Source organism: Chelon labrosus (genome assembly GCF_963514085.1).
Source record: "Chelon labrosus genome assembly, chromosome: 14".
NCBI classification, from domain to species: Eukaryota; Metazoa; Chordata; class Actinopteri; order Mugiliformes; family Mugilidae; genus Chelon; species Chelon labrosus.
The window spans coordinates 27,710,639-27,734,372 of record NC_140347.1 but is presented as its reverse complement, the minus strand read 5'-3'; the positions used below and the strand labels follow the sequence as shown (position 1 = coordinate 27,734,372).

Here is a 23,734-nt window from a genome sequence, read left to right as displayed (position 1 = left end):
TTCTAATTAGTAATCTAAAAACATCCTCACTTTGCAGTTTGCATGTTTCCATTGACAAGAACAAGTGTCAAACTTCTGTGCCCCACTTTTTTTTAAACATGCTGCAAGAGGATTTCACCCTGAACCAGCTGCAGCATTATTCCACCTCTGTTCTGAACATAGCAGGTGCTTTTTATGCAGACTGGAGTTGCATCAGATAATGCTCGTGGCCATGTCACCATTTCCTAAACCAGTCTAAACACAGCTTTAGCAGGGAAGTCCATAACAGTTTTGCAGGTGTGTTAATGTTAGAGCAGTAAATCTGGCGTGATGAGTGCTGGAGTGACTGTCTCTCAGTGTCACCTCTGGAGCTGTGATGGGAGGTAGAGAGGATTTAGTCTCTTTGTAGAAACTCATTTTTGTTTGACAGACTGTCATAGCTTTTTCTTTTGGCCTTGGTTGTGTTAATCTGCTGTATTCTCTTCTATATTTAGGTGAGAGAACAGACAGAGAAAGATTAGCTGGATCTGTGCTAAGAATTGAGTGATCCCTATGTGAACTTACTTTAGCTATTGCTTAGTTTAATGAATTTGGCGGATAACTGTCTAAAAAAAATGGAAAAATAAACTGCTTCACCTATGTTTGTATGAATTTAAAAATTTCCTTTTTCATCAGGCAAAAGCTGTCCAACATAATCCATACTAACGTCACTTTCTGAATTCAGGATTGCAAAAGATTGTGCATATGTGTCCACAAACCTGCTTACAAATATTTCTGTATAAGGGTGTCTATAAATTTGGGTGAGTGTTGGCTGTGCCCCTGATGCCTGGCTGACTGTAAGAAAGGAGCTGATATAAACAGGCCTGGTCGTTCCCACGTCTCTGTTTACACTGGGAGACCCCAGAGCAGCACTACCAGAGCACTGGATTCCCTCTGCAAGGCAAACTCACACACTATCCATCTCTGTCGCATACAGAAACACTCTCACATGCAGCACATGCAGATACTGTATATGCGAGGCAATGTAGAAATCCGCCTCTGCACATATCAAAAAGAATGTGCACTTCAAAGTTTTAGCTTTTCCTTCTTGCATCTTTTTTTTGTCTCGTCCAGCCTTGAAGCTGCGTCCTATCTGATGTGATCATTTTCTCATCCTTTTTAGTTCCTGAAGAAAAGAACAACAACTGGTAAACATTTGACTATCTGACACAGAGTTCCCACAAAGCCATCAGCCTGATGCTCATCTCAGTTTTACAACACTGCCGCGAAAGGCTCTCAAAAGCTTTTACTTCGCTCTCTAAGTCCCTCTGAAAAGGCCCTGTGATGTACACCCAACATAAACAGAACACTGGGGTCCTAACAAACACACCCAGTTTACAGGCAACAGTGAGTTCTCCCCAGCAGCACATCTTTGCAAAGACGCATCTGCTGACATGGACGAGTAAAAATTTGAAACGAAATGTTGTCTGTTTTTGGAAAGCAGCAAGGAAAGCTGAAAGCAGAAAGAAACATTTTGCACGAGTTTCTAATGAAATATATTTAGATGAAAATTATTGATCATTTACTTTATAGCCTGCATTAACCCTTGTTAGCGCGGGCTTGCTTTGGGGGTTACAGGCCGGGTTTCAGACTGGGTGTTGTAAAGCATCTTGAGACAATTTGTATTGTTATTGACGCTATATAAATAAAATTGAATTGCATTGAATTGAATCATTTTGTTCCACCCAATATACTTCTTGTTCACAAATCTGAATTACATTAGTGATCAATCCAAATTCTGATCCAAACTATCCTCACACACACACATACAACCACACAAACGCAAATATTCCCAGAAGCATGAAAACTGATTTATCCCTCACTTTCCCTTAGTCACTCTTTTTTTTTGACACACGCACACACAAAGCAGTTACAGTGATGGACCGTCTATTTATTCTTAGACATAGCTGCATCTCTTAAGGCGTAAGTGCTCGCATCTGTGGGTTTACATGCTGTGTCTTATGACCTAATGAGAATAAGAGCATTGTTCCCCTGGGAAGAGGCTGCCCCAGTGATATGCAGCCCAACAAACTGTAAACATACTCCTGAACGCCCTGCGTCAGCCCTCTCACAGCACACACAAACACACACACACACAACAGCAATGCCAGTGGTCTGACTTCCCTAACCTGCTCTAAATCTAAACCTTTATAGTAAACATCTTAGGACATCTGAACGAGGCTCTTGTGCAGGATGGATGTGAATTACAAGGCTATATTTCACCAAGAGAAGAAGCCCGGGAGGATTAGATGAGAGGAGGAAAGAGACAATTTGGTAACCAGGGAGGAAGAACAATAACAACAAGGCTGAATCATAAAGAAGTTATTTTTCTGTTTTCTTTGGGAGCGGGCCAGGCAGGAGAAGTGTTTGCAGTGGCCTGAGATAAAGAGCAGCACACAATGCTCAGATGTTCATAAGCAAGCGATAAATCACGGATATGCACACAAACAAACACGCAAAATGTGTGCACGTACACACAAAGATGCAGATCTGTGTTTAGTTTATGCAATTTTCTTGTGATTCTTATCCGTTTAAAGTTTATTCAGTGTTGTGCAAAGTAACAAAAAATAGAGAAAATCTAATGAGATTTAAACATGATGGGCCAAAACAAATGTTGATGAAGTCATCATCAGTCCGCCTAAAAGTCAGAGTCAAAGCGTGACACCTTCAGGACGGCATTCATTGACTGAATTCATTCATGAGCCACAGGAGCGGCTGCAAATTCTCTCATTGATAACACAAACATTCCCAGCCGCCTAAAAACTTTACTCCTTCTCCTCTTTTGTAGCCTGTCCAGAATCCCCAGTGGAGCATTTACACACCAGATGTGCTCATTTTCCTCAGAGATGTCACACTAATCCACGTAGCTAAATGTCATTACGTTATAAATACTGAAAAAGGTTACACATTGTTGTCTGGAATGGTGTTAACATAAGCCTGTTAAGTGTAATATTGGCAGGCGTGGATGATTACAAAGACAAAGTTGTGAACACAGAACCTGGCGAGATCCAGTAAGCATTTTAACCCTTACTTACACTTGGGAGCTGTAACTTTTATCAACCAAAATGTTAATCATAACAAGTTTAACAATAATAACAAGTTCTTAGTTCAGCAATTTAGCAAGTTATAGTGTAGAAGACTGAACACTTCATAAAATATATACATATTATGTAATATATTTCCTAATAAGAAAATGCTCCACATGGTCTTGTAAGATACTGACTTTAGTCCAATTTACTTCTTGCTGTCCAACTTTCTTTCATGAAATATAAATTATGTTCTTGAAGATGTATGATTATTTATTAATTATGATTTAAATGATTCTGGAGAAAGGAACCTCATTTTGTAATATAATTCAATCCACAGAAAAAATGTCTGGACAAGTCGGTTTTACCTCTCAAAATAGAAACAAAGTCTTGCTATATATATATTGCTTTATAAACATAAATCACTTTCACAAAAGAAATGCTCATCTTACTAAATATAAGATACTGAAACAATTTTGTGAGAAACTTCATCTCAGTTTTACCTTTTTCCACAAAACTCTATATACTTAATCATTATTTTGTTTTTCTTATGTTCCTTATGTACCTCTGTCTTCTCTTCAGTTTACTTTTTTTTTTGTTTCATTTTGTTTTTGCAATAGATGTAATAGATTTCTTTTAACATTTTAACAGTTCGCAGTGACCCATATTTTCTTGTAGTCCTCTTTTTCCTATAAAAAAAACATTAAAATAACAAATTGCTGGCTATCAGACACGTCACGTCGTATAAAAAGCATAAGAGACTCAAAGTAAAATAAATTTGTTCATACTTATATTTTGAAAGTTGCATCCGGAAGTTGACGTCAGTCTGCAGTTCACTGGGTCAACTGGTTTTATTTTGAAACATGAACCCGGAAAGTGAGATGTTTGCTGGACGTTTGTCTGCAGATGAAGGGGTTTGTCCACTATCTTACCATTGACTGACTTTTTTATGTCTCATTAACATCACTGAGCAAGCTAAAGCTTTCTTCGAAGACTTATAGCACACGTTTCAGATGCACATATTTGCCATTATGTCGCAAAGCCACCAGGAGCTGCCTCTTCCCGTGTGCAGCGTTAGACAGCTAGCCTGCTAGCTAGCGTTGCTAACAACTTTTCATTCATTACAGCCTGCACTCCTCTTTGTTGCTAGCTAACGGGTAGCGTTCTTCACAACATTAGCTAGCTGGGCAGGTCTGAGATGTCGTTAACTCTTTGTTTTGTGTCATTTAGAAATAAAAGTCTAGTCACAAGAACAAGTTTGCACGGAATTAGTTTGCAATTAAATAGCTGTTGACAGTCGGCTTGTTATTTTGGCTAGGTTAGCTAGCATCATTTCCCCAAACAAACTCAACAGTTGCGTTACTTATTTGCAGTACATAACAATCAAAAACAGATGCACCAGCTACAATGTAGCGGACGTAACGTGTTTGAAACTTGAATCCGTAGTTTTCACATATTTAGGAGATGAATTATCAGCCTTTTATTTCTCCTCGAAGGTATTATTTTCCATTTACCTTAGCAATAGCAACAGATTGTAGCTAACACATTAGCCTGTATCACAGGCAATAGGCTAATGTTGACACTTGGCAAAAAGAATAACATTATTTCCAAATATATTTAAATGTTGATCTGTTTTTCAGATGTCTGCATGACTCGTGTTTTGAGACAGTCCATTTCCTCAAGTAAAGGTGAACTACTCAGCTGAAGAGTCAAAAGAATTGGTGCAGCAACTGAGGTGACAGTCCTCCTTCCTAACAGTTTAGCTTGAAATAGCATGAAAACAACAAAAACATGCTGACTGTAATAAGTTTTAAAGATTATTGGTGGCATTTTTATTTCATGTATATATCTGTGAAAAAAAGTTTGTACGTTCTAAGTACTAATCAACTGTGGGTTCCCCTTTTTTTGCTTTAGCTTCCCTTGTCTTTTTCTCCATCCGTGAAATGATGGTGCTGGTGGCGTTAGCGATGAATGTCTGAGAAGAAAGCTCTCGTGGTCCACTCGCTGCACCGCACACTTCCTCATGGATTCCAGCAATGATGAGGCACTTGATATCATTATCACCAATGTGGTGGCAACCTTCAGGACCAGGTGTCACCTTAACCTGCGCACCATTGCCTTGGAGGGAATCAATGTAATCTACAAACCAGAAGTAGGGGTAAGGAAACAAGCATCCGGGAAAGAGGGAGAAACATTCTATACAAAGCTGATTTTTATATTAGGGATTAAAATGGGTCATGCTGCATCACTGAAATTTTGAGCACTTATTAGTTTGCTTATTTTTTAATTTTTTTCAGAAAGTCCTTATGAAGCTCCGTAAACCTACGATAACAGCCTCAATCTGGTCCTCAGGGAAGATCATCTGCACTGGAGCAACAAGGTAGACACCCCACAAAAAAAAAAAATCCCCCCCCCACACACACACACTGCCTGGCAAAGAAAAAAGTCGCCACTAAAATAAAGGTCACCCATTCTAATATTTCGTTGGTTCGCCTTTAGCTTTGATTACAGCACTCATTCGCTGTGGCATTGTTTCAATAAGCTTCTCCAATGTCACAAGATTTATTTCCATCCAGTGTTACATTAATTCTTCACCAAGATCTTGTATTGATGATGGGAGAGTCTGACCACTGCACAAAGCCTTCTCCAGCACATCCCAAAGATTCTCAATGGGGTTAAGGTCTGGACTCTGTGGTGGCCAATCCATGTGTGAAAGTGATGTCTCATGCTCCCTGAACCACTCTTTCACAATCTGAGCCCCATGAATCCTGGCATTGTCATCTTGGAATATACCCGTGCCATCAGGGAAGAAAAAATCCATTGATGGAATAACCTGGTCATTCAGTGTATTCAGATAGTCAGCTGACCTCATTCTTTGGACACATAATGTTGCTGAACCTAGACCTGAGCAACTGCAGCAACCCCAGATCATAGCACTGCCCCCACAGGCTTGTACAGTAGACACTAGGCATGATGGGTGCATCACTTCATCTGCCTCTCTTCTTACCCTGATGCCCCCATCACTCTGGGACAGGGTAAATCTGGACTCATCAGACCACATGACCTTCTTCCATTTCTCCAGAGTCCAATTTTTATGCTCCCTAGCAAATTGAAGCCTTTTTTCCAGTTAGCCTCACTGATTAGTGGTTTTCTTAAGGCTACACAGCTGTTCAGTCCCAGTCCCTTGAGTTCCCTTCTCATTATACGTGTGGAAATGCTCTTACTTTCACTATTAAACATAGCCCTGAGTTCTACTGTTGTTTTCCTTTCATTTGATTTCACCAAACGTTTAAGTGATCGCCGATTGCTGGTCGCCATCAATCAGTATTTTTTTCGACCACATTTCTTCCTCAAAGATGATGGTTTTAGTAGTTTCTGCAATCTCCTTAGATGTTTCTCTGCTTGATGCATGCCAATGATTTCACCCTTCTCAAACAGACTAAGATCTCTTCCACGACCACAGGATGTGTCTTTAGACATGGTTGTTTAAGAAATGAGAAGCTACCCATTGCATCAGTTGGGGTTAAATAACTTGTTTCCAGCTGAAAGATAATCACTCATGCAGTAATTATCCAACAGGAGGCTCGTACCTATTTGCTTAGTGAAATCCAGGTGGCAACTTTTTTTTTTTTTGGCCAGCCAGTCTATATACACTAGTCAAGACTTTTCAGAAAGCTACTGCACACAACAAACAAAAACGGATGTTACCAAATGGCCCTTCATTTTCTTTGGCTAAAGAAATGTAGCAAGATCCCATCAGCTGCCACTAAGGTACGAAAGCATTATCATTTGTTGATGGCAAATCATCTGCAACATATTGCAGCTTTAAGATTAAGAACCCCAAGCTTTAAGGGTCGCTTGAGTGTTGGTCTTGGTCTTATAATGTGCTTTCTATTTTTTTTGTACTGAAAAGCAGCTTACATTCCCAATGACCAGCTCCCTTTCACAAGCGCACACACCTTCCCACACCAGTACCTAGCACCGGGACCAGCTCAGTGTTCAGTGTTTTGCTCAAGGACACTTGTTCAGGGTTCAATCTGCTAACCCACTGGTTTGTGACCAAACCCAGCAGATGCTCACAAGGTTGCTGGTTACAGTCTCAATTTTGCACAACAAAATATATGGCAAATGTATCAAGAGTTCTGTTGCCTCTCATACCTGCTCTTCTCTCTCGTTTAGTGAGGATGAGGCAAAGCTGGGTGCCCGCAGGTTAGCACGCTGTCTTCAGAAACTAGGTTTCAAGGTGAGAATAAATTACACAGCTCCTTTTGCTTTACAGATACCACTTTTAATACATTTAAAGATAGATGTAATTATAAATGAAAATATCCATAATTCTAAGTCATGATCACAATAACCTTTCGATATAAATGTACTGCTTATGTTTTAACACATGCCCGGTATTACATTGTATAGCTAATGTTCAGGTCTTGTATGGAAATGCAAAGTTAAACATCATTTACAGTTTACATTATGATTATTTAAGAATCATGCTGCTAATAAAGGGCATATTCCCTCTGCACTATTTCAGCTCACTGTATTTCTACAAAGTTAAGTCTTATTGTCATAGTTTTGCTTAACATGCCTAAAAGATAGAAGAATGAAAGTCCATTTGTGGCAAGGATTAGTAGACCTTTAAAGGCACGTCTTTAATAAATAAAAAAAACCTCTTGTTTATTAAACCATGTACATGATTATATTTCCTCTAACTTTTCTGGCCTTAGTCAGGTATTGCCTCCTGAGTTGATGTAAACACAGCAACATGTAACTAATGTTTACCTTCAGGCAGTTTTCAACTGACTCTGCTCCAGTTAGGTCATTGGTCTGGTAAAAACTGATTGCTTATCAACATGTTCAGCTGTAGCATTGACGCTTTACTCAGTTTCCACAAATTTTCGACTTTTGGATTTTCAGTCAAATTTAAACATATACAGGCACAGTGTTGCCTCACAGCAAGGAGGTTCTGGGGCCTTTCTGTGTGGAGTTTGCATGTTCTCCCTGTGTCAGCGTGGGTTCTCTCCAGGTACTCCAGCTTCCTCCCACTGTCCAAAGACATGCTGGTTAGGTTCATTGGTGATTCTAAATTGCCCCTAGGTGTACATGTGAGTGTGAATGGTTGTCTGTCTCTCTGTGTTTTGTTTTCAAAACCTCATTGTACAGTTTCCACAAATTTTCAGTTTTTGGATTTTCAGTCAAATTTGAACATATACAGAACATGATAAACATTATTATTGACATACTGAGTCAGTTTGACTTAACAACAACAAATCTCGACTTAGAAACTTTCTATTATAGTTTACAGCATAACTCATTTAATGCAACAATGACTGGCTTAAAGCCATAAGATTGAAAGAATAATCTTCTACAAAAAGTTTGCATCTGTAACTATTTTCATACATGTTTTTGTGTGTGTCTGTTCAGGTGAGATTTTCAGCTTTCAAAGTTGTCAATGTGCTGGCAGTGTGCTCCATGCCCTTTGCCGTCCACCTTATAGACTTCACAAAGAACAACAGACCCATTGCCAGGTAACACAGTGCTGTACATCTCTGTCACTTTTAATGGCTAATTAAAATCATCATCAAACTCAATATTCGGAGCTCATATCGTATGCTTACTCGCGTGTCAGTCCATAATGTCACATGCTTCATAATATTTCATCATGCTTACGTTCAGTTTATTAGCTTTAATATGTATATTATGATCCCATAGTGAAGAAAATAACTGTCCAAATCGACGCCCTTTTTTCTTGTAGGCATTGTGAAATCACTGGACCTTTAATTTTATTTAATGTTTGCTAGTATAGGATGACCTCTAGTGGCTGTAGCACGGCTTAGCGCGTCAGTATGCGTTTGACACAGCTGTAGAGAATACAAACTGACTTGCCAGTTCATTGGGTACACTGGTGAAAACAAATGCATTCTAATATAGTTCTGCACTAAATCTTACCTTTATGAAGTTCATCGTATTTAGCATTACTTTAAAATAACTGAGAGAGATGTTGATTCAACTGTGTTTTCATTTTAGAGGCGGTGGTTTGTAGTACTATTGAATTGTATTGTGTTGAACTGACACGTTTATTATGTATTATATATTTTATATTTTGGCAACCTCATTGGTCTAGGCTAAATAAGAAACACTTTTGTGCTTAATTTGATGATGCTAATAGATTAAAAATTTTAACCACAATTAATTTCATGGTTCCCATAGTAAATGCAAATTAACACAAATGAATCAATTATTTTTTTTTTGTATCTGTGTACGTCTCAGCTACCTGCTTTGTTCATAATCCAGTTCACATCCACAGTAAATGCTTGTTGAGAGAACCATCTAGCAGGGATATGAGCTTGCAGTTTAAAACTCTCTCTTCTTTATCCATTTCTGCTCGTTTGTCTGTGCTTCCAGTCTTCTTCTAGGGATTTAGGCAGTTTTGTCGGTACAGCAATGCAAACTATATCCTCCAAAGTTATTGTTCAGTTGAATCACCACTTTTCTTACACTGTTTCAACATAAACTGAACATTATCATATATAGTTTTATTAGAATGCATTCATTTTCACTGGTGCACTTAATGTTTTGGCCAGTGAGTGTACTAGCATATGACATGGTGAAAGTCATCAAAAAAGGTGTATGCTTTCTTCCACTATATATGAGCCTGTAGTGTAAATAACCACATGTTTGTGTTCATCAGTTATGAGCCCGAGCTCCATCCTGCTGCTACATACAGGATTAAAAACCTAAAGGCTACTATACAAGTGTTTTCTACTGGCAGCATCACAGTTACAGGTATGTCACTCTTACACACACTCTTAACCTCCTTTACATACAGCTTCAGGGCACACCAGCTTAAAGGATTGAGGCCATGTTGTCATAATGCACCCGTTACAACCAGAAAGCGGGTTGTAAATAACCCAATTTCTCAAAGAATTTTACTCAAGAGTGCATTAGGATAAACTTGATCGGAAGTTTGGTTTTGATGCTGACCTGTTGGTATTTGTAGTTCACTTGTTTATATCTATGTGCTGCTTTTCTTGTTTTTATTATTGGAGTCGGAAATAGTTTAATGTTGTCACACCCTTCTACCCGGGGGTTTAGGACCAAATGTGCAGAATGTGGCGACAGCAGTGGAGCAGGTCTACCCACTACTGTTTGAGTGTAAGAAACCCCTGCACCGAAAACCATAAGAGGAGACAGAGGGCCGACGAGGAAGCACCTTATCCTTGGATTTGCTTGTTTATGTCACTACATGGCCACAAAAACGTCTCACACCATTAACGGACTGAATATCTTGACTGTGTTAAAATGTCCTTTTCACAGAATTTTAATGTTGTTGTGGAGTTGTTGGGATCTTGTGATTTTAACAGCCTAAACCTGCAAATGTCTTCCACATTTACCGTAATCCTTCAGCCGAAACAGCTCCTCCATCAGACAGTTAGTCTTTTAATTTGCTCTGGGTGTTTTTGCATGGACACAGAAATACCAGCTTTCAACAATGGAACTATTTTAATGTTCAACAGTAATTGCAAAAGAGTCAGTTTGTTGAGACCGAGAAGCCTCTAACCTTCAAATATATGATCAACAATTCCAATGTTCCACTTTGGAAAAATCTCCGTCCACGGCTCATGACGAGATATCCTCTCGGTTTTACCATAGCAAGTCACAGAGTCAGACTAGTAGACTGTTATGAGTGTACACAATGTAAGAGCTGGTCTTTATGCAGATATACAAATCTGCTTTTTTGATTTTCCTATTTTGTTTGGTTATAAGTTTGTGGCATTAATTCAGAATACACACGTTTTCATTCCTTGTCATTTCCTTATTTCGATATGTTTTACATGTGTTTAAGTTGGAAATGTTCTTAGGCTCGGAAAGATGTGCAAATATAATTGTTGTCCTAAATATTTTCGAACTTCGGTCCACTTTTTAACTCTCAGGCATTAGTTTAATTTACTACCCTCTTGAATCATTAAAGACAAAAATGTCCACGTGCAAAAACTGCTATAAAAACTTAACTGATTAATATTTTTTTTCTTTTTTTTCTGCATAAGTCTCTTAAACCACTTCAGTACTTAAAAAAACTACCAAGAATTCCATCATTTTGAGAATTTTAACCCTTTAAATGCCAGTTTGAGTACCCACAGTCACTGTTGTTTTGGGGCAATGTTTTCAAATCAGTCTTGGATATGACCAAGAATATCTAAAATATTGACTTCATTGCATTATCAGTTTTTGTGTAGCATCAGATTTCAAATGTACTATCCTCTTGTGACCTTAATGGACAAAAATGTTCCATTGACAGTTTTTATAGCAGTCTTTGGGACGTGGACATTCTTGTCCTTAATGAGTCAAGTGGGTAGTACATTTTTTTAACGGTGTTCTATTGACCTATTGTTTTTGAATTTCAAACTTTGTGCAGAGAGAGACTTTCTTAAAAAAACTGTGCCACATGCACTAACACAGCCAAAATAATGGCCAAGTGAAGAGGAAAAATTGGCCCAAATGGACAAAAATGTCCATAATGATGCCTGAGGGTTAAGTTAGTCTGCATTCAAAATTTGTTTTTTAAAAAGGTATTCAAACAGTAATTGGCTGCATATGCAGTGAACAGAGATGGTAGACACTTGATGTAAAAAAGTAAATGACTCATTCATTCAAAAGCATTCACTCTATTGGGTCAAGTCATGTGGCGGCAGTAAAACTTATATTAATATGCCTGTGAACACAGCAGTTTCGAGAGGCCTTGCTCTGAGGATTAGAGTATCGTCTGAAAAACAAATCTGCTTTTTGTCAAAGTGATTTTTACGGTAGCGTAGCTGCTGACAATTCTATTGGGCTCTGCATACATAGAGCAAACCTATATTGTGTGTATATAATAAATGCATCTGATAGGAAATACGTTGACAGAAACTTTGATATGTTGTCTTATGTGTGTGGGATGGAGTACTTTTTGGAGCAGTGTCAGCTGAAGGTTTGTGACACTTGAATTTTTGTATTTCGTAAAAAAAATAAAGTTCTGTTTAAACAACCACAGGACTACAGTTTTATGTTCACTTTTTTTTTTATTTTTTATTTTTTAGTGCAAGTATATCCAAATTACAAGACAGTGAATTGGACCACTTGTGTGTTTCCATACTGGATTATGATGAAAAGATATGGATAAGTACCATAGAATACATTGAAAAATGTGCCATTTTAATTGTGAACAGTTCACCCATAAAAATATTTTCTTGCAGTAAAACATTTCACTCATTAATGACTGGTTGATTTTAGCATCACTGACACGTAACAAAACATTATGTTTCATATTCAGTATCTGGATGAGCAGTGTAGCTGTATGCATGTTTCCATAAAATGTAAAGACAAAAGCTCTTCCTGAGATGACGCTGGCCTTTGTCCCTCTTCCTGTCCCTCTCCCATAACATAACGGGTATGACTACTGTGAGCAACATTATGTTTGTTTAATTGTTCTACATGTGACAGGGAGTCACGGAAGAAGGATTAAGGCCACGATAAAAATATTTCGGGGGGTTATAACGCCCCCTTCTCAAACATTTTTTCCAGTGGTCCTAATCCTCTTCCGTAGTGAGTGACACTCAAATGCCAAGTTTAGGATTTGTTTGGCAAAGAGTGTTCAATGCACTGTCATTTAGTGTCTGGTTTAGTGTAATTGTGTAACTGCTCATTAAAATTTGCTAAGTTGATTTTATCATGAACCAAAGGTTTGTGTCTCCATCAGGTCTGTGTACTAAATACAATTTAAAAAAAAAAAAGCTAAAATCTTAAAAATGCAATCTAACATTCAGTTGATGATTATTATTTTTTTTTAGATTTACAAGTACAAATGAACCCTGAGCTTATCCTCATTTGTGTAAATTCACAAATACTTCTCCGTTACTTTTTCCCCACATCCCCTCCCCCATCCCTGACGGTGGAGACGGATCAACGGAGCTCACAGGAACAAGCTGTTACTGCAGGGATGTAAAAATGTAAGTGAGATGCACACACATAGTTTGGACTGTGTTATTATACTATCATTCTTGATATTTGCTCTTGACTCTGTTCCAGGTGAGGTGCAGGTCTCTTAAACTGCTGGACTTCCTATGGACGTTTTGTTGTTGTTGAGGCTGTCTTGAGGCTTAACCTGACCAAAAAGCCTCATCTCAAATTTCTTCCTGGCAAGGCAGAGAGGAGAAGATAAAGAAATCACTTGAATGTACCACTTCACAAGAAAAGCTGATAACATTAAGGACATGTAAGCTGGCACTCACTTCTTAGCCAGCTCTTTGGATATCTCCTCCAGGGAGCGACCTTTGGTCTCAGGGACACAGAGGATGACGAACACCAGCAGAACAAAGCTCATGGCAGCGTACAGGAACATTACATTTGGAACACCAATCCTTTCTAGAAATTAATAAATACATTCATACCGGTAAACATACTTTCTACACACAACACAGCTATGTAAACCTCTTGTCTTGCTACAATTTTGATGGAGTTTTGCAAACAGGCCAGATAAAGATTCCAAATTTGAATACTGAACAAGTATTTTATGTGCGTTTTTCCTGTTTTGTTATGCCTCTGGTATTATAGCTACAGTTTGGAAAGTCTGACTTTCACTTGCAAAAATATGATAAGACTCTCTTTTTTTCTAGGAAGAAAGTGTGTTTGGCTTAATATTTGATTGTGAAAAGATCAAGTCACAAATGTTACATCTCCTTGAACCGTCACCTTACTGTGGTGGAGGAGTTTGAGTGCCCTAAGGATCCTAGGGGCTATGCTGTCCAGGGCGTTTTGCCCCTGGTAGGGGCAGATTGAAGGGCCAGACAAAGACCAGAAGACCCTCAATGCAGAACGACAGCAAATGTCCATGTACCCAGCCCAGAGGGTTACCGGGGCCCCACCCTGGAGCCAGGCCTGGGGCTGGGGCCCGTGGACGAGGGCCTGGTAGTCGGGCCTTCGCCCATGGGGTACGACTGGGCCCGGCCTGAACTGGAGACATGGGCGCACCTCCCTGTGGGCCCACCACCACCAGGAGGAGCATGAAGGATCCGGTGCAGTGTGGATTGGACAGCATGGGACATGGAATGTCACCTCTCTTGACAGGGAAGGAGCCAGGACCTGTGGAAGAGGTTGAGCGCTATCGACTAGATATAGTCGGCCTCACCTCGATACATAACATCGGCTTCTTGCTTGCTTGGGTAGGCTTCTGGCTTGCCCCTATGGAAGAAGACTATCGACTGGCTCCGAAGAGGTTCTGGCAGACCATCCGGCGACTCAGAAGGCCTGGGCAGCAACTCGCCCACTCTGGTTTCGGTGTTCCCAGTGAGGGTTGGACTCCACCAGGGCTGCCCTCTGGCTCTTGCTGGGGCGGTCTGCAGCCAAGTGTGAAGTGGCTGGGATGAAGATCAGCACCTCCAAGTCTGAGGCCATAGTCCTCAGTCGGAAAAGGGCGGATTGCCCACTCCGGCTCGGGGATATGGTCCTGCTTCAAGTGGAGGAGTTCAAGTATTTCGGGATCTCGCGGAGCGGAGCGGAGCAGCGTCTGCGGGCGCTTAACTGGTCCGTCGTGGTAAAGAGAGGGCTAAGCCGAAAGGCGAAGCTCTCAATTTACTGGTCGATCTATGTTAGTAAATTACAACCAATGACATACACACCTGTAATGGTGAGGAAGGTCATGGAGATGAGAAGGTTCGTGGCCCAGTTTACAGCCGACACCACGGACACGGCCCTCCCTCTAACTCCCATCGGAAAGATCTCGCTGAGAACCACATACACCACTAGTGAGGAAAGAAAACAAAGACACACATACAGGGACATCATTAATATAGTCTAAAAAAGGGGATGCAGAATGGTTTGTGCCATTGTGATAGTTCTGTGTGACAGGTTATAGGCAAAGTTTTAAATGTTTTAACTGTGGGTCCACACTGCTTAAACTGGGGAGCTGAAATGTTTCAATCTACACATTACCTACGCCTAGAAAGTGTGCGATAGAAGCTGTTGTACTTTGTACATTATAAGACAATGTGTTCCTAGCTGTACCCATTAGGAGCCAGTACATGAGAAAACTTATCTGGCTTTGAGTACATATGGATCATATATGGCCTGGTGTTGGATGGAAAGAAAAAATGTATCCTTTCCCTCCCTCTTGGTCAATAGCCCGAAATCCAAGTTTGTCAAACTTGCCAAAATGCCAAAGTGCGTGGTCAAATGTGGAAACACTGAAATGTAGATATGCAAGACCTGAATGGTCCGAGTGTGTCCAGAAAATGTAAATGTATGCGTTTAGCCTTTGTCATGGATGTTTTCAGTCCAACACAATTTTCAGTCCTACAAAATTCCTAGTGAAATGTTCATTCAATTTTAGATAAGATTAGATTCAACTTTATTGTCATTACACATGTACAGGTACAGAGCAACGAAATGCAGTTTAGCATCTAACCAGAAGTGCAATAGGCAGTACACAAGCTACACAAGCAAAATGGCTAACTGTTGGCCAGTAACTAGTTTTACACTGTCATAATTTATCCAGTTTTCACAGCTAACTTTAGATGTCTAAACAACAGCACGTTGATAAATCAAATTGGTTAAATTGGGTACTAGCTAACACTAAGGTGAGTCATTCCCACATTTCCAGTGTCCCCAGATCTACAGATGGGCTCGCACAGGTTACCACATTCAATGGAGATTGATTTTGTTGAAGCCCTTTTCCAATAAATAAATGGATAATATGTACGAAGTAGTTCAACATTAAAAGTGTCCAATGTGACTCGAAACACATTAGGACAGTTAATGTTTCAGGACTGAATATTGACCATGCAACCCTAGGAAGCTAAGAACCTGGAACTGACAGTAGGACCCTAAAAACATGCTCTTCTACATTTCACCTTTTGTTTGGATCATGTGTTTCTATGGATAAGACTGACACGTTTGTTAGCTTATTTTACTTGCAAATGTTTCAGGTTTGTAATGTGAATTGTGTGTGTGCGCAAGGTGTTTAATGAATGTGAACTGTGTTTAAGCAGTAGTCTTTATAGTATTGTGGTTTAATACCTGAAAATGCAATTGAACTACATTCACAACATTGCGTTAGCATAAGTATTGCCTTGTTATACTATTAGCCCGTTTACTGATCTACTGATTGTGTAAAGGCTGTTAAACTTTAGACTGCTTCAAAATCAAGTTTACAAAACATTTAGTTCATTCATGAAAGCAAAGAAGTTACAAAAACTATAAAAGTACTTTTTACCGCCTATATTTATACATTTTTTTTATACCTGCTATTTTGTATAATACATGGAAAGCTAATTTTTATTCTATATTCTATATTTATACTTTTGTTTTTTTTGTTTCTTTACTTATGGCTTGATTCGGGACCAGAGTAACCAATTTCGTTCCTTCCCATGTACCAACATGTGTCGTAATGACAATAAAGAATCCTTGAATCCTTGAATAAAATAAACTTACTTGAACTATTCTGATAATCAAGTAACTGGGTAAATTTCTCTTTATTTTGGCATTTGGTGTCTGTTGCGACATCCTGCAATGCAATTAGTAAAGTATTGCTTTGCCAGAGCTGAAAAATAAAGTCACAGCAGGGATGGATGCAAAATAAATTCTGCATTCAGAGGAAGTGTCTGGCAAGGACAAACACAGATACCTCTGGTGTTGCTTTTCCTTTCTGGAAATTGCTGAAATGAAAAGAAGGGACTGAGGGTGTGGACTGTGGTCATATGTCATCCAAATGCGTGTTTGTGTAATGACTCTCACCGTCACATGGGGAAACAAAAGTGTAGTGCAACTATAGCTTTGCTGCAGTGACAGAAAAAGCCTAAAGAAGTTTAAATCAGTCCTGTAATGAGCACTTGCGTGTATGTGTGTGCAAAAGTTGCTGTTAAAAAGAATGAACAGGTGCTTACTTGGTCCGAGGCTAATGGAGAAGGCTGCCACATACACCAACAGGCTGATCAGTGATGCCCACTTCAATGAGGAAGACACTTCTACATGAGTCCTTTCTCCTATTGATCCCCAGTCCTCCTCTGTTTTAGTCCCCTGTCCCTCCTCACTGTTCCACTGACTGGGGAGGTCAGTAGAGAAAATGTCACTGTCGTCCAAGTCTATGGAGGTGCTGTTTAAGTCCCACGGTGTATATGTGTGGTTTAGTATAGTATGGCTTTTACAAAGGCTTGTGAGGTGAGTTTGGCTTTGCAGTGTCAGTGCACCGAGTGTACCTAGCGACAATCCCATTGCAACAGCACCCACACACAAAAAGCTCTTAGGTCCCATGCGGTCGACCAGCAACACGGCAGGGATGGTGCCGACCACTTTGACCACTCCGAATCCCGTGGAGGCCAATGTCGCTGCAGCGTCGCTGTTGAAGCCTACACTGCGGAGAAGTGGTGAAGCATAGGAAAGGATGTTGGGCTGTCCAGTAGCCTGCTGGAGGAAGACTAAGGCCACACCTGTTAGCAGCCGTGCGCGCAGGTTAGACTTGTCACTGAAAAGTTCCAGGAAACTATGCTCAGATTCCTCTTTCAGTCCAGCCTGGATGTCCCTTAGCTCTAGATCCACATGCTCCCCAACCCCACCTCTCATTTTGGCCAGCACTAACCTTGCCTGCTCCACTTTGCCCTGAGCAACAAGAAAGCGTGGACTATGCGGAAGGAACACAAGTGCAACTATTTGCAACAGTGCTGGGGGAATTACTAGTCCAAACGTATATGCCCAACCATGAGGCAAAGTAGCAAAGGCGTAACTACAGCCGAATCCCAGCATTACACCCACAACCAACATCAGTTCGTACAGCGTCACCAGCAGACCCCTCCTCTCTCTTGGTGAGATCTCTGCTATGTACAGACATGCCGCTGTCCCTGACAGAGATGTTCCCATGCCGACTATCAGACGGCCCAGCGTGAGTGCAACGAGTGAGGTCACGGCAACAAGCACGACGGTTCCTCCGATCACCAGGCCAGCACTCAAGAGCAGTGAGCAGCGGCGACCGTAGCGATCTAGAACAGGACCTCCAGCCAGGCAGATGAGGAGTGCACCAAGCAGGTGGGAGCTGACCAGCAGTTCCTGTTCCCTGCAGGAGAGGGAGAGGAGGCCCCGCAGCTGCAGCAGGACCCCAGAGGTCAGGCCCATTTCATAGCCCAGCATCAGGCCACTCAGAGAGGCAACTACAGCCGCAACAACCACCAGCCGGACACAGCCTGGAATAGAGAGAGCAGAAATACAGAGAGAATGTCAGAGAATAACCCTTTAAGATATCCACAGAAAAGTCATGGTGCCAGTGTCCATTCTCCAGCCTTCAAATATTTTGTCACAATTTACAATAAGAGCAATAGAGAACAACTTGGCAGGTTCACACTGAAACCAGTTTTACGCCACTCGAATTCACAGACCAAGAGGAAATGCTCAGGTTTATCAATGAAGCATGTATTCCACTTAGGGGAGAACCAGCTCTTGTAAACGACAGTTCTCTGGTATGTCTTAGTAGGACACTAAAAGGAATTCACTTGTTCATTTCCTGCTTTGGCAATTCAAAATGTCCGCGGTAGAAAATACCTATTGGGTCACCATACATCTATACTCAGGTTTATGCTGATCATGTCAGTGCGCTTGTAAGGGTTCAGGGTAGACACTTGTATAAGTCAAAGACAGACACTTCTACTCAACACTCCACAGAATAAAAGGATTCAACTTTTGGTTTTCGCTTTACAATTTCAACTGAGGTAAAACGGGGTGATCAGGTTGACGCATGTCACCTCAGTGAGCGTGATTTTTTTAACCTTGTTCATTTTTGTCTGTTTTAACAGTGTTTTGTTACATCTGTAAATGCCTTGGCATTTAATTGGAACTGTGTAAAAAGCAGACACTTAACATTTTTCCTTAGACTATGCTATGACCTAGTGAGACTAGGAACAACCAGTCAACTATTTGTTCATTCTGGCAATCAAACCACCACTGTGTACTTGTTTTCAACTTTTTTAAGATGTAAGGCAGCAAGTTGCTCAGGTGAAGACACTGTAATGAGGTTAAATGTATAAAATACATAAGAGAAGAGCCAGTGGCAAATGATAATGAAAATGTATGTTGCCCATTTATTGTCCACAGCAAAAACAAGTAAAATGTATGATATTTCGTCTTCACAGAACTCTGTACCATAACTTTGGGCAGAGCTATAGCTTTTCTCCGTTTTGCCCCCAACCACAAAGTCATCTTAATAGTGCTGACTGTGTGGAATTAGAGGTCGGAAGTTCACAGGAAGAATGCTGAAGCAGTCATGTAAGTCATTGTGTATGTGTATCTGTGTGCATGTGAGTAGGGTTAAGGCGTACATGTTTCTCTGTGACTAATAGGTGATTGTTCAAATAGTGAAGCAACAAATAGAAAACTGATGAGGTTAGCATGTAGACACAGATATGCTATCTGTGTCTACATGCTAACCTTATCCATTATGACTCCATTATTACTGTAATATTCACAATTTTACTGATTCTTTCGATTCTTTGCTATACTGCTTTAACTGTCATAGCTGAACACGTGCAGTTTTTTCTTCAGCTGCTTGAATAAAGGTCACTGCATTTTATTTTCTATCATTTAAACCTGCAGAGAGAGTTTATCCTGCAAATACTCTCTCAGTGTTTGACTGTAAAGATTTTACTTGTGAATTATTTTGATCAGTTTTAGTTATCATGGCACAGCATTCAAGAAGAACAGACACAAGTGCAAACTGCAGGATCTTAGTTATGTTCTTTTCCAAATATTGTCTTTAATGAGTTGTAATTAGTCGCTCAGTTACTATAGAATTAAGTTATATTTCTTTGTTGCATTGAAAATGTGATTTTAATAAATATATTCAGATATAATGTAATATTTTTTATAACATGATCTGGGTGAGTACTCATTTCTGATTGGTAAAGGGTGACCATTCATTTCTGATATTGGACACCTATTAAATAGTTTCAATGAAACTGTCTGTCTGTTAAAAAACAGTAACCAGAACTGTACAGTGTGATTAGCACTGAATCTTGCTAGCATAACATTAGCTTGCCGGCGCATGCAGTAACTAAGCCAAGACCGTGAAGAATTCATAGTTCATTTTATTTACAGGAGTAGTGCTTTGCATTCAAACTTAGTAGGATGACCTTCTGTCTTGTGCATTACTTTATGGCCCCATCGTTGGGCAATATCAGAATCAGAATCAGAATCAGAATCAGAAAAGACTTTATTGCCAAGCATGATCGTACATACAAGGAATTTGCTTTGGTGTTGTTACGCCTAAAATAAAATAAAATAAAATATAGAAACTATATTATAGAATAAATATAGAAACTTCCTCTATCCATTTCGTAATACTACTTGTTCACTTTGAACTCCTATTAGTATATACACCGATCGGGCATAATATTGTCTGATATTGTGCAGGTCTCCCTTGTGCTTCCAAAGCAGTTGTGACTCATCAGAGAATGGACATGGGCCTTCTGAGGGTGTCCTGTGGTGTCTGGCAACACATTGTTGTTATTGGGGGCCTTTGAGGGGAGGGGTCTCTGTGGATCATCCCACAGATACTTGATCAGTTTGGGATCTAGTGAATTTGGAGGCCAGGTCAACACCTTGTGCTGTTCTTCATGTTTTTTGAGTTGTTCCTAAAGTGTTTTTGTGTGTGTGTCTGTGTCAGGCTGCATCCTGCTGGGGATGGCTGCTGCCATCAAGGTGTGTCATTGCTATGGGGTGGGGGTGCCTGGTCTGGTCTAGGTGGGTGCTACATGTCTAAGTAACATCCACATGAATGCCAGGTCCAAACATTTCCCAACAGAACATTGTATTGTCACAAGATAGTCACAGTGTTATTTACTTCATGGTGAATGTCACAGTGACAGGAACAATAGCATAAAAACAGCCATGAACAACTTTTGGCTTCATCATCAATCAGTGATAAAGAAACCATCAATGCGAAGAATTTGCACATGCAGCACACCACCTTCCTGCTTCGTTTGAATGGTCACCGTTTTCTTGCTCTAGGAATTCATACACCACTTCCAAGGAGCATGTTTTCTGAGTTGCGTGACTGATTAGTTCCACATTTACAGGGGGTGATATTTGAAAAGTCATCAAGAATCTAGATCACTTGCTTCTTTGAACAGGTCCCTATATTTATATTTATCAAATACTGATTTTCAGAATAATTTTTATTTCAGACTCAATCTCAGTGATGGAAGTTTTTTGGTTTGTATCTGATTTACCCAAGAGGTAAACCCTTCCTGACATCTAATTTGAATATTATATAGGCTCCAAAATGTCTGTGAAGGTTCTCAGTCATCCAGGTCACGATATATCCAAAAACGGTTTAAAAAAGGCAAGTGAACTTGTAGAGTTTTTTTGACAAAACGTTTCAAACCATCGGCCTTCTCTGGCTAGGACCGCTGAATCATTTCCTGATGAGCTGGCTCTCCTGTGTTGGTACATGCGTTTGTGGATGGGTTGTTTGGTTTCCCCAATGTATAAGTCTGTATACTCCTGTTCAGTGTAGTGAGGAGTGAGGAAATGATTCAGCGGTCCACCTACATCTGAGGGACAAAGGACACTCCTTTGAAGATAACAACGTCCCGATCTAGGCCAGAGAAGGCCGATGGTTTAAAAGAGGAGTAAAGGAAGCCATCTATGTCAGACTGGAAAAACCTTCTCTGAACAGAGGAGGTGGATTGAGATTTAATCTGCCATCTATTTACAAGACCCCCACCCACTTAACAACAGGTAAGTACCCAACCATTAATGGAAATTAGCTGCACCGGTTTCTGGTTGTTTACACAACGAGTAGGTTTCAGTAGGAGTTCCTATTTAAACCTCAAACTTCCCACCAGTCCCCTAGAACTGAAGAAGGTACTCGGATGAGTGGTGAAATGTGTTCCCTTTTTTAAACCTTTTTTGGGTATATCGACTCCAAACTAAATACTGACACACCTTTAGACCTGTGACAACATGCTGTTTTAAGGGTGTCATTGGTCTGAGTGTACCTGGTCCTCTTGGTGGAGTAAGTCTCTGGGTCTCACAGGTAGCGTTCCCTGGGAGGTAGGAGGTCGTCATCTTGGTCTCACTATTGGGGTCCATCATCAACCACTAACAGTAGGCCTAGGAAAAACAGACACAAACCAACACATTCAAGAGAGCAAACATAATTCATTTTGCAAAATAAACATAAAAGAACAAAACATTCCGAATGCAGAGAAGAACGATTCCCTCTGAACAAAAAGTTCAGCTCTCCTTGAAACGCTGCCACACCACTCCTGAGCTTTGTGTCGACCGGTGAGTCTGAATATTGATAGTACCTTTTCTGTTCTTGTACCAGAGCGGCACATCAGCTTTCTCACACTTTGGCCAGGCATACTTTGGGAAATGCATTCCTGTTATGTATCCATTTCATTTAATGAAAAGAACTTCTCAATTATCTTAACTTAAAATAGCCTAAACCTTAAACCACCTCACTGATAAAAACAAGTAAACAAGATTACATATCTGACCAAACATTTGATTTTATGTCGGACACTCAATATGAGACCATGTACATTCGATACCCAGCCCGACTCATGGATCATAAAATAGAAGGAGCCGTCTGTGTATTGCATATCCAAGACCCTAGGAAGATCTTGAGAACATTGTGCTCAATAAACCAGAAAATTAGATCTTGCATAGCTAAGCTAAGCACTTCAAACTAAGTTGCACGCCTTTTACTTCCACTAAAACTCAGTATGAACTAATTCTGACACATAGAAAATACTAGCATGTTTGCAGATAAAGGCCCTGGGTATGAAGCTTCTGTGCTCTGTGAAGCTCCCAATGATCTGCAGCTGATACTGTTAGTTGCTGAGTGTATTTGGACGTATTTTCTAAGACTGTAGCTGTTGCATGCGTTTGACACCTATGGAAATGCTTCTGGAGACCCCAGCTGTCATTCCAGGTGCATTTACCTACACCTGATACAGCATAGGAAATGATCTATAGGACACAAACTGCAGACAACTTACTTTATCGAGTCTGTTCCTTCTCTTGCAAATCCAACGCTTGAGCTAAAAAGCTGCAAGGTCATTTAGCAGAGGCCAGGAAACAGCTGACTAGCAGGACACATAAGATTTTGGAGCAAAAGCCAGGACTCTAATCAAGTATGGGCTTGTCCATTACATTTGCGTGCAAACTCGGAGTTGTAAGTCTCACTAAACCCCTGCTGAAGTTGTAATGAGAGCAGTATGTGGTGCCAGTGTTCCTACCTGGGGCCCCGGCTGCGATCCTGCTGTCGGCTTAGACTCGTGTTTGTCGGTCCATTCGCTTTCTTTTCCTCACTTTCTCCCTGGTCTGACTTTTCCTCAGCTTTCCTCTCCCGTGTCAGTGCACGCAACTCGGCTTGTTTTGGTAAGGGGACTTGCTTAGCTCCGCCCCTATCGGTACACACAACCAATCAGAAACGCAGATTTGGCTCAGAACTCCTGACGTGGATTCCTATTGGTCCAAAAGTGTATGTTTGTTATTGCCCATGCAATACTGTCATTTTAACAAATCACTGGAAGCACGTGTCGTTATAGTCCACCAAAAGAGTATCTGTAGAGAGGTCTTTGTGCTTTTTGAAAATCCTTAAACTTTTGTATTTTTTCTTTTTATTATTATTATTATTTTTCTTTATTTATTTTGCTGACACCTTCATT

The 23,734-nt window shown here is 40.3% G+C and overlaps 2 protein-coding genes across 3 annotated transcripts; one reads left to right on the top strand and one right to left on the bottom strand.

The window, feature by feature from the left end:
* The first annotated feature begins 3,909 nt into the window (after window positions 1-3,909).
* tbpl1 (TBP-like 1) lies at window positions 3,910-12,103 on the top strand. Its single transcript, XM_084560847.1, has 8 exons — window positions 3,910-3,958; window positions 4,685-4,779; window positions 4,959-5,202; window positions 5,342-5,424; window positions 7,224-7,287; window positions 8,466-8,569; window positions 9,733-9,827; window positions 10,137-12,103. The coding sequence occupies exons 3-8, from the start codon at window positions 5,068-5,070 to the stop codon at window positions 10,223-10,225; spliced, it is 570 nt and encodes a 189-aa protein (XP_084416973.1). The 5' UTR covers window positions 3,910-3,958; window positions 4,685-4,779; window positions 4,959-5,067; the 3' UTR covers window positions 10,226-12,103.
* A 20-nt stretch (window positions 12,104-12,123) lies between these two features.
* Window positions 12,124-23,415, bottom strand: slc2a12 (solute carrier family 2 member 12). 2 transcript variants are annotated; one of them, XM_084560844.1, is made up of 6 exons: window positions 23,303-23,415; window positions 22,055-22,169; window positions 16,958-18,247; window positions 14,696-14,818; window positions 13,310-13,442; window positions 12,124-13,213 (listed from the first exon to the last, which is right to left on the bottom strand). In XM_084560844.1, the coding sequence occupies exons 2-6, from the start codon at window positions 22,149-22,151 to the stop codon at window positions 13,123-13,125; spliced, it is 1,734 nt and encodes a 577-aa protein (XP_084416970.1). In that variant the 5' UTR covers window positions 22,152-22,169; window positions 23,303-23,415; the 3' UTR covers window positions 12,124-13,122. The 2 variants fall into 2 exon arrangements, with proteins under 2 accessions (XP_084416970.1, XP_084416969.1); XM_084560843.1 differs by lacking the exons at window positions 12,124-13,213; window positions 13,310-13,442; window positions 14,696-14,818 and having other exon boundaries at window positions 16,529-18,247.
* Window positions 23,416-23,734: the final 319 nt, after the last annotated feature.

What these genes read in the sequence shown, in the direction of transcription:
- tbpl1 (XM_084560847.1), top strand. Translation starts at nt 5,068, where the DNA reads ATGGATTCCAGCAATGATGAGGCACTTGATATCATTATCACCAATGTG. An exon ending in TTCAGAAACTAGGTTTCAAG is followed by an intron (nt 7,288 to 8,465) that starts GTGAGAATAAAT and finishes GTGTCTGTTCAG; the next exon opens with GTGAGATTTTCAGCTTTCAA. An exon ending in TGGCAGCATCACAGTTACAG is followed by an intron (nt 9,828 to 10,136) that starts GTATGTCACTCT and finishes CCGGGGGTTTAG; the next exon opens with GACCAAATGTGCAGAATGTG.
- slc2a12 (XM_084560843.1), bottom strand. Translation starts at nt 22,151, where the DNA reads ATGATGGACCCCAATAGTGAGACCAAGATGACGACCTCCTACCTCCCA. An exon ending in TACTCCACCAAGAGGACCAG is followed by an intron (nt 18,248 to 22,054) that starts GTACACTCAGAC and finishes TCTCTATTCCAG; the next exon opens with GCTGTGTCCGGCTGGTGGTT.